A 9426-nucleotide genomic window follows, 5' to 3' on the forward strand; every position below is an offset into this window, starting at 1 on the left:
TGTGTCTAAATGAACTAAAGAACTTTCTGGAACAAATATATAAAACAAAGCATGATGCTGTATGTTTTACAAATAAATTTCGCATATTTTGTTATAATAAAATAACAATAATATATTTTCTCTTCTGTGTACTTAAATGTTAAATTTTCATACAAAGACTAGTCTGATGCTCACCTCTCGCACAAAACGGCCGTCTGAACCTCCCGGGAAGATAGCGGTTTCCAAATTAATACCAATTTCATCACAGGTATTTTTGAAAGCGATCCAGTATGGATTAGACTCATCTAGTTTGGTATTCTTAATTTTGGGATTTTTCTCTTTGAAGGAATAGGTTACATCTGAACCAGCTTCTTCGCACCAGCGTTTGATAGTAGCTTCGAATTCGTCGTGATCAACAGAAGGCGTTATACGAATGTCGAACATAGCGCTGAGTTCAGTAGGTATAACGTTAGTTTGTACGCCACCCTATAAATAAAACATTTAATAGACTAAAATCGTAAAATATCAAAGATAGATAAGGAGTTTATTAGATAGATAAGGAGTTTGATGAAAACTTAAAATGGTAAAATAAAATCTTAATACAATTATAAAGCAAGGATTAATAAAGTAAAAAGTTGTATGGTATGATCAATGTTAATTGTAAGACTTATTAGAACACAGAATACTTACTGTGGAATATAAAAATCCCAATGAACAGACATATAAAATAAACAAGTATCATGTAATGACTTGAAAATTAATTTATTTGCTTTTTTTGAGATTTTCTTTTGAAATTTTCTTTTCAATATTTATTAGCATTCATTGAATTCAATATAGAATAGTGTTTATACAAGGGCAATGAGTTTGTTGCACATTAACAGTGCAACAAACTTTTTTAATTTATAATTTAAATTACATCTCACAGAATCATCTTCAGTGGACGCATAATTTATTTTACTAATACATATTAATAACCTGTTTTATCTTCTTTCGTCAGTTAAAATGCTGCTCAATTATTGCGATTTCTGATTATGTAACTCAGAATGGTCCATGGACATTGTAATACTAATCGTAAGTGCCAATAAGTTTTTTTTATATTATAGAAACATGAACTTGAAATTGTGTATGACATTCTATTTGGAAATGTCTCAATGTTTCTGTCAACTTCTAAATATTATAGAATGTCACACACAAATTCAAGTTCATGTTTCTATAACAAAAAAATTTTTACATTCAGTTACCATGTTCATGGATTACCACATTCGAGTTATATGATCACAGTCACAATAATTAAGTAGCATTTTAACTGCTGAATGAAGACAAAGACTGGTTATTAATATGTAGTAAGTTATGTCTACTGAGAATAGTTACGTGAGAATCAAAACATTTGTAATAAATATAATTTATATTGTAAATTAAAAAACAGTTTGTTGCACTGTTGTGTAATGCTCATTGCCTTTGTATACTTTATTTTTAAATTTGCATTTTATTAGCTTTTGGAAACTTTATTTAATTTAGCATAGAATCTTATTTAATATTTTATATTCTTATTCATGAATTCATCTAAATGAAAAAAATTACAACAATGATTTTTAAATATAAATGCTCTTATAAATTACATCTTTTAGATGGTTTTTTTTAACGAAAATGATACATTTTTGCTCGATACCTACCCAAACTTTCGTAAGATTTACAGATGTCACTCCGCCAAGAGTAATCGCTAATTTTCTAGGATCTGTACTTAATTTTGCTTTTTCGGAGGCTCTGAAGTCTGTGAAACGATCAATTATAACTCTTAATTTTTCCCCAGCCGTATTGTCCAACATGATGGATCCATGACCGGGAGTGCCCGCGCACTTTATTTCGACATGCCAAATCGATCTTTCTCCATAAAACATGTAAAAGTTCTCAAATGGGCCAGCCACACCTTCATCCAGGGCGAAACCGACGTTCAAAGCTTTGAAGTCTGCAGTGTGCACAAAGGCTTTCATTCCGAGAACACCGCCTATCTCCTCGTCCGGGACGAAAGAGATGTGGATAGTACGTTGGAAACGTTGTCCGTTCAGTTTCAATCTACGGATCGCCTCCAAATATTGTATTGCCACACATTTCATGTCCTGGCTGCCGCGAGCGTAGATGTCGCCTTGCTCGTCCATGTGTGCGCTGAATGGCGGATAGGTCCATTTGTCCTAAATCAGTTATATACGGTTAGTATTGAGAATTAACAAGTTGATCAATGTAATTATTGTGTGAACAATAATTACATACATACTAGGGCGTGTTCGGATTCCCAGGTGCTCCTCCACCCTATGGATTTCTAAGGGGGCATCCTAAAGAACATTCAAAAAATATCTCTATATCCTAAGGATGTTCTTTGAGATGTCAGAACGTCCCTCGAAAAAAAAGTGTACTATGTGATGTTAATCTTTCTTGTTTATATGGAGATAATATCTATTTTTTATTGCTGCACTTTCTGATCTGGTACAGTGCAGTAAGTTGGAAGTGAAACAAATATATGTTTGTTTCACTTCAACTTATTGCATCGGTTTAGAGTAATAAAAAACAGACCTTCGATAAACAACAAGAATGGAATAAAATCTGGTATTCAGATGGGAATCTGAACATAGGCCTGAGAAAAATGTCTGATTGGATTAACTGAAATTCTGATTGAGAATAGACGAATCAGAACTTTCTAAAGTCTAAATCTACCAGAAGTCTAATTGAGGTAACTGGAACTGTGATTGATATGGCTAGAATCTTTTATCAAATTCAGAATCCTCTATATAATTCATTAAATTCTGAATCTTATTCTATCAAATTCAGAGTCTTCTATCTAATTCCATCCATTTTCAAGATATTTTTCTTAATGCAATAATATACATCTGCAACATCTTTACCATAAATCAAAATACTTACTTCGAAAACAGGTACAACGTCCATGTGACTGTTCAAGAGAATCGATTGTTTCGTAGGATCCGTTCCCATCCATGTTAAAACCACAATCGGTTTTTTAGGATGTACGTGATAAATTTTAACTGGTAAGTCGAGAGACTGTGCTTGTCTAGTTATGAACTCCACACATTCATCTGAAATGAAAAACACAGTATATTAGATTGTATTAGACATAAGATTTTATATGGAAACTTTTATCTAATTCATGAAAAAAGGAGAGAAAAGACATATCTGGAAAGGGAAGGTAAAGATAATGAAAAAATCAATCATAAGAGAGGTACAATCAGTGGAAAGAGATAATAATAGTGTGTAGAGGGTTCAAAAGAAATAAAAGTATGTATAATAAGCAGATAATGATTATAGGTATGGTTAGGGCTGTGATTGTCATATTAAATTTAGTTGATAGTATTAGAATTAGATATGGAATAAGAGCTAAAAAATTGCGAAGGAAAGAATGATAAAATAAAAGATATAGAGAGAGAACTATAATAGATGCTTTAGATAGCAAGAAGTAGCAAAAAAAGGAGGTATGTAGCAACATGAGATATGGATAAGTGAATGAATTAAAGTTCTATATGTAAACCTTAATAAGTTTAAACTTTTCTTGATTGTGTATACTGAAGTGTAATAAAATTTTATTCTATACTTTTATCTAATTTATTCAATTATCAGGATTTAAAGAGCTTTTGTAAAAATTAATTGTAAGTTAAATTAAATAATTTCTTACTATGTTCAAAACTTGCAATTTCGGCAGTAATTGGTGTAGCAATTCTATATAATTTAGACTCTAATTCAGTTTATTTATAAATAAGAAATCTAAAATGTTATTGAGAAGACAGGACTTAAATTTTTTTTAACTGTAAATTAAATAAAATATCTTACAATATTTAAAATTTGAAAGCTAATCGATGAAAGCATCAATTTTACTTAATTTAAGTTCTAATTCAGTATGTTTATAGATAAGAGAACATCTAAAATACTGAACTAACTTAAATGTTGTTTTTTTTTTTCAAGTTCAATATTTTATAAAGTAATTTTCCCTGTTATTAAATAATAAAATGACACAACAGTATTATAACAATAATAATGATCACATCGCGGAAATTAATGCTGATACCTTCCTTCTGAGGCAATCATGTGATAATCGCGATAAGAGACGAGGCACTTGCTGAGAGATGGTAATTGACTCTATTATCAATTGCAGTCTCTTATCTATTCCATCAAGAGGTCAGGAGATCTGTTATTTTTCCATGTGCATATCAAGAAATAACGAGTCGTAAAATGTGTCGCGACACATCCGCAAATCAGGCCGCTATATCGTATAGATTCAAGAAACGCGAAATCTCGTCGACCGGGACGTTACATAATCAGCTTCCACATTTTCACCGATCGTCGATTCGCGATTCGGGATAGCTTCTGCCCTCGAACCGGCAGAATCATTTCGGGAATCACGATGGGAACGCAAAGTGCCGGGCCGTGTGCCCAATCTGGGTCGGCCACCATTGAGTCGCCACGACGTCGCCGTCCGATCAGCAGGAGGACGCCCGTGACCGGTTTTGGGGACATCGCGGAACAACTCGGCGAGGTCAGCAAGGCGCCGCGACCGGATATAGGGGAATAAAAATAGAAATAACATCACACGCGTAGGGTGGGGCAACGCAATGGCTGGATAGCGTCACCGACGCTATCCCCTCAATTCGTTACCTCGCGAACATCCTCGCCTGTCGCGGGAGCGCGTCGACCGATTCCCACGGGCGAACAAGCGACGCCGATCACGAGGAACTCCCCCTCGTCGTCGGTAAATCGCACAATTTATCTAACGAGGAAACGCGTCGTTGAGCGGCGTGCTTCGCGACCTCGTTCGCAAACGTGGCCGGTCGGCGTGGGTCCCGCTTTTTCCTACTTTTTTTTACACAGGACACGCACAAGTCTCGCGCTTTCTCCCATTTATACGCTTCTGAATTTACAATCTCGACTTAGACCAACTTAGACGCTGGACGCGACGCGAACTAATCCACCTTCGCCGCTGGACGCTTTTAGACGCGCGCGTCAGATCTCTCTCCTCCCCCTCGTTTCGCGTTTCACCCATTTTTCGAAAATCTTATGGAATCTCAAATCACACATGCCCCCCCGCGATCGCTCACCATAGTTGATGTCCGGCTGCACCGACGGTATCCGCAAGTACTCGCGGAAATTCTCCACAGCTGTTTCGTCCAGTTCGATCTGTGACATCATCGTTCCGAAATGGTCCATTCGCTTGTTGCCTTGTCACCGCTTGTGCTTCTTGTTCTTACCCTTGTGATCAATGCTTCCTAATGCCTGATCGTCCGTCCGTTCGCGCTTAACGTCCAGACGCCTACCGTCAGCGATCGACTGTCACAAGCAGACAACGGTGAGCAGCGTCAAAGCTCGAAGCAAAGTCTCCGGCGTACCGTCGCGGCTGGAATGCCGCCGTCGCGCGCGACCACACCGCGGCCACGGCTCGCCCAATTGCCGCCTGTTACCGGCGTTGACGTCACAGCGACGCGCTCGAATCGAATAGCGCGGTTAGTAACAGGCTCCCATGCGCTCGGCACGACATCGCGTCCGCCACGTCGGAGAAGCGTCTCGCCGCGCCGATCCGGCGTTTAAAATCACGACGCGACACCACGCGGCGCGGCGCGGCGAAGTGATATCACTCTTGCCCCGCTTGCTACTTCTATCACTTTCCTTTCATCCGATTCTGGAGAAAAATGTTAGTACACGCTAGAATTTCAGTACACTCTAAATTTTTGAAAGTGAAATTTCATTCCCAAAGAATGAAATAGTTGCGTCCGACAGGAATGGAATTTTCACTCTTGGAGAATGAAGATCACTCCAAATGAGAGTCAATTTTTAATCTGTGTGAATAATTTCACTCTTCGAAGGGAGAGAAATTTCACTCTGATAAATGTTAAATTTAACCTCTCCCCATATCTAATAATTGAAATTTCATTCTGATAAATGTTAAATTTAACTTCTCTATGTCTAATCTAAAAATGATTAAGCTCATTCGACATGCACAAAACGAACGAATTATTATGGCAGAATATTATGGCAGAAAAAAGTTCTGTCGCGAAGCGAGATATTAATCAAGTTGATTTTTTTAGATCAAGAAATTTTCTTCTGAAGGAGTAAAATTCACTCGTTGTCGGATTGGCGCAACTATCACTTTTCTTGGAGTGAATTTTTACTCTCAAAAATTTAGAGTGTAAATTTTATGGAATTGACAGGTTCATTATATTCTCTAAAATTGTTAGACTATGTTCGAAAGTATTACTCGAATATTATTATTTTATCTTTGTTTAAAAACAATGAACAAAAAGAATACTCGATACTAATGTTTTCAATCACAGATGAGGCTGTCAATGAATCTCACTCTGAAGAGTGTAATTTTTATCTTTATCTTTAGAGATTGAAAATTGAACAACTCTTTTTCAAAACTGACTCAATTTTCACTTTTTATGTGAAATTCTATTCCAAACAATTTAGAGAATAGAGATAGCTGCCCATATATTTATACAGAATTTACTTTAATTTAAAAGTTTCTCAAAATTAAAAAGCATCTCAATAAAATTTATTTCATTGACGAGTATTTTTTATCTTATCACTGACAAAATTTACTTTAATAAAAGATGCAAATGTATAAAGTTTTGAGAGCTGTTTATGTTTACGTAATCTTGAAAATAGATTTATTTTATTATAAGGTAATAATTACTTGAATGGATTTATTACAAATATAATATACTTTCAGACAAGTAAAGTTTGTCATAAGTTCGGCAAAAATAGCCAGAATATTTTTACTAAAACTTGTAAAAATACTCAACCAACTTCTTCTCCGCGTGATTCCTGATAGACTTTGTAGCAGTAGTTTCATTGGTATCATCACTTGTATGTACTGGTATCTTCTCTTTTTATTACTTAATTTTCTAACTTTATCATGTTGTGCAATAAAAGTATTAAAGATATCATTCTTTCTGCTCCTCGCTGGCATCATCGAAGTAGCGAGAAATGCAGAGACAGAACAAATTTTGCGTTCTCTCTTCCTCATTTCAAATACAAATTTCTGAAAAATTTGCGACAATATCTGATATTTTCGCAATATTTTCGGTTTATGTTTTTACTAGGAATGATTGTTGATTAGCTTTTTCTCTAAAGTCTTATTGACGATTCTCGCTATCGTTAACTCATGTTAAACAACGGTAAGGATAATTCTGGAAAAACTGCAACTCTTATTGGTTATCGCTAGTTAATGATATTGATAATTAATAAGACATTAGAGAATATTACTATTTATCTCTCTTGTATCTATAATGTCAAAAACATTCCGGTATATCTGTTTTAGCAATGTAGATAATTCTCTTTTATCTTTTCTAAAATTTTTAAGAGAGATTCTCACTCTAAAGAAAAAAATCTCACTCTTAAAGACTGAAAATTGAATTACTCTTTTTCAAGACAAGCTCAATTTTCACTTTTTAAAATAAAATTCCACTTCAAAGAATTTAGCGATAATTTATTTTTTATCTTTTTCTAATTCCAATGCCTGTTTCCACTAATGATAGTTCATTCTTGGTTTAAGGCTTCTGTAGTATCACAACCTGTAATCATTACAACTATATTAAATCATTTAAGTAATGTCATGAATAAATAATCGTAAAAAGTGGAAAACACATAAAATAAATTACTCATGTGCTCTGAATAAAAGCACTTAATACCTTTTATCACCTTTTACGATTATTTATTAACTAATAAGGGAGATAAATATAATTTTCGTCCATTTTTACAAGTGTTTTAAAACAATTTCATCATTTTGTTTGATCTAAATTGTCTTCATTTATAAATGATACGTAAAAATTAATGTGTTATTTCTCGCTTCTGATGTCACGATTTAATATGGTTGTGGTACTCAGGCGCCTTAACTGTTAACAAATTTGGCCATTTGTACTTGTGTACATTAGTATACACTAAAAGTTGTTACACATGATATTAGCAACATTAAATGTAAAAACATACAAATATATTTTAAATGAATAAATACTTAAGAATGATTGTCACATTATTTAACAGAATATACACATATTATTTTATTGTCAAAATTGATTATGTCATTGTATTTAGATACTATAAAGAAACCTTTAATGTGTTTTTATCTAGTACGATTGTCCGAATTCATCATAATTTTTTATCTTTTTCTAAGAATTAAAACAAATGAAGAGCAAGTTAAATCGAGATTAAATTTAATCTACATTTTTTTGGAAACGGATATGAATTGAAAAACGATAAATTAATCTGAGATTAAAATTCATTTACATTGCTAGAAATGGGCTTTAGCGAGAATCAACTTAGATCAGTTTTTAAAATCATTTTAGTCGACCAACTAAAAGCATCAAATCTACAATATAAATATAAATATAACGTATAATGTTACATAACACCAATTATATTGGTGCAAAATTATAACAGATAGATATTACGTCAATCTTTTAATCAGTCGATTGGAATGATTGTTGAATACTCCCAAAGAATCCTTCAAAAGAAAAATGCACAATATTTGTATACTGCTGCAAATTGTAAATTATTAAATTATAATAATAAACATAAAAATATCAAAACACACTTTATACAGCCATAATTTTGAGCAAGAGATAATATTACAAATTATATTCTCTATTAATCTTTTACATGCCTATCGAAAGAGATGTTTTATCGAAAAGAATAAATAAATAATAGTTTCGAAACCATAATTATTAAACACTCTGTAAAAGTTTTTTGAAATGCAAAAAAATGTGATATTTACACAACATTGTAATTAGCGAATTTCGATAATGTAAAAAAAGTATGTAATTTTTAACAGAGATAGTGCTGGCAAATTGCGTACAATCGCAGCAAGCATTCTCGGAGATAGCAGATCATAATATATAACGTATATGTTTGTTTATTGTTGAAGAATCAAAATAAAACTAAATAGATAAGCTCTTATTATCTGCGATAGTAAACAAGTGCGATAGTAAACAATTAATATCCTATCTATGCTAATTTTCACTTTTAAATGATTTTATTAGGTGTATTAGGATGAGAGCGATAGTCGCTCCAATCGTGGAAAAAAACCATGAATTTTTTTATCGCACAATAAAGATAAGAAGGCGATAAGGGCCATCAGTCAACTCGACTAGTAAAATGTATTCCGATTTATTAAATTTTTTTCACGTATGCCTAAATATGAACTCTTTACACGTTACGCCATAATAATATATCGTGTGTAGAGTTTGATATCGAAGAACTTGTTACATTTATTATAATCGGTAATATGGATTAAATTATCATACAATGTAATAGGTAATAATTGTAACATGGCTATAACTAGGCACATACATGTAACAGTGAATTGCAAATAAAAAAATTATCGTGTATTCTCAGCCTATTATATAATGATTGAATATATATATGCGAATATAATATAATATTAATATAATATAA

The 9426-nt window shown here is 33.3% G+C and overlaps 1 protein-coding gene across 2 annotated transcripts in view; it reads right to left on the minus strand.

Annotated features, from left to right (window-relative positions):
• LOC108688487 (aminoacylase-1-like) overlaps positions 1-5470 on the minus strand; it is an 8582-nt gene extending 3112 nt beyond the window's left edge. Inside the window, exons 1-4 of one of the 2 annotated variants that reach the window (XM_018194766.1) lie at positions 5076-5470; positions 2896-3065; positions 1653-2168; positions 182-465 (exon numbers count right to left, since the gene is read on the minus strand). In XM_018194766.1, the coding sequence (XP_018050255.1) occupies positions 182-465; positions 1653-2168; positions 2896-3065; positions 5076-5184 (1079 nt within the window). In that variant the 5' untranslated portion in view covers positions 5185-5470. Of the gene's footprint in view, positions 1-174; positions 466-1652; positions 2169-2895; positions 3066-5075 lie in introns of both variants that reach the window. The other variant, XM_018194765.1, reaches the window with a different exon arrangement.
• Positions 5471-9426: the final 3956 nt, after the last annotated feature.

The sequence above is a fragment of the Atta colombica genome, unplaced genomic scaffold, assembly GCF_001594045.1.
Source record: "Atta colombica isolate Treedump-2 unplaced genomic scaffold, Acol1.0 scaffold233, whole genome shotgun sequence".
In the NCBI taxonomy this organism is placed as follows: domain Eukaryota; kingdom Metazoa; phylum Arthropoda; class Insecta; order Hymenoptera; family Formicidae; genus Atta; species Atta colombica.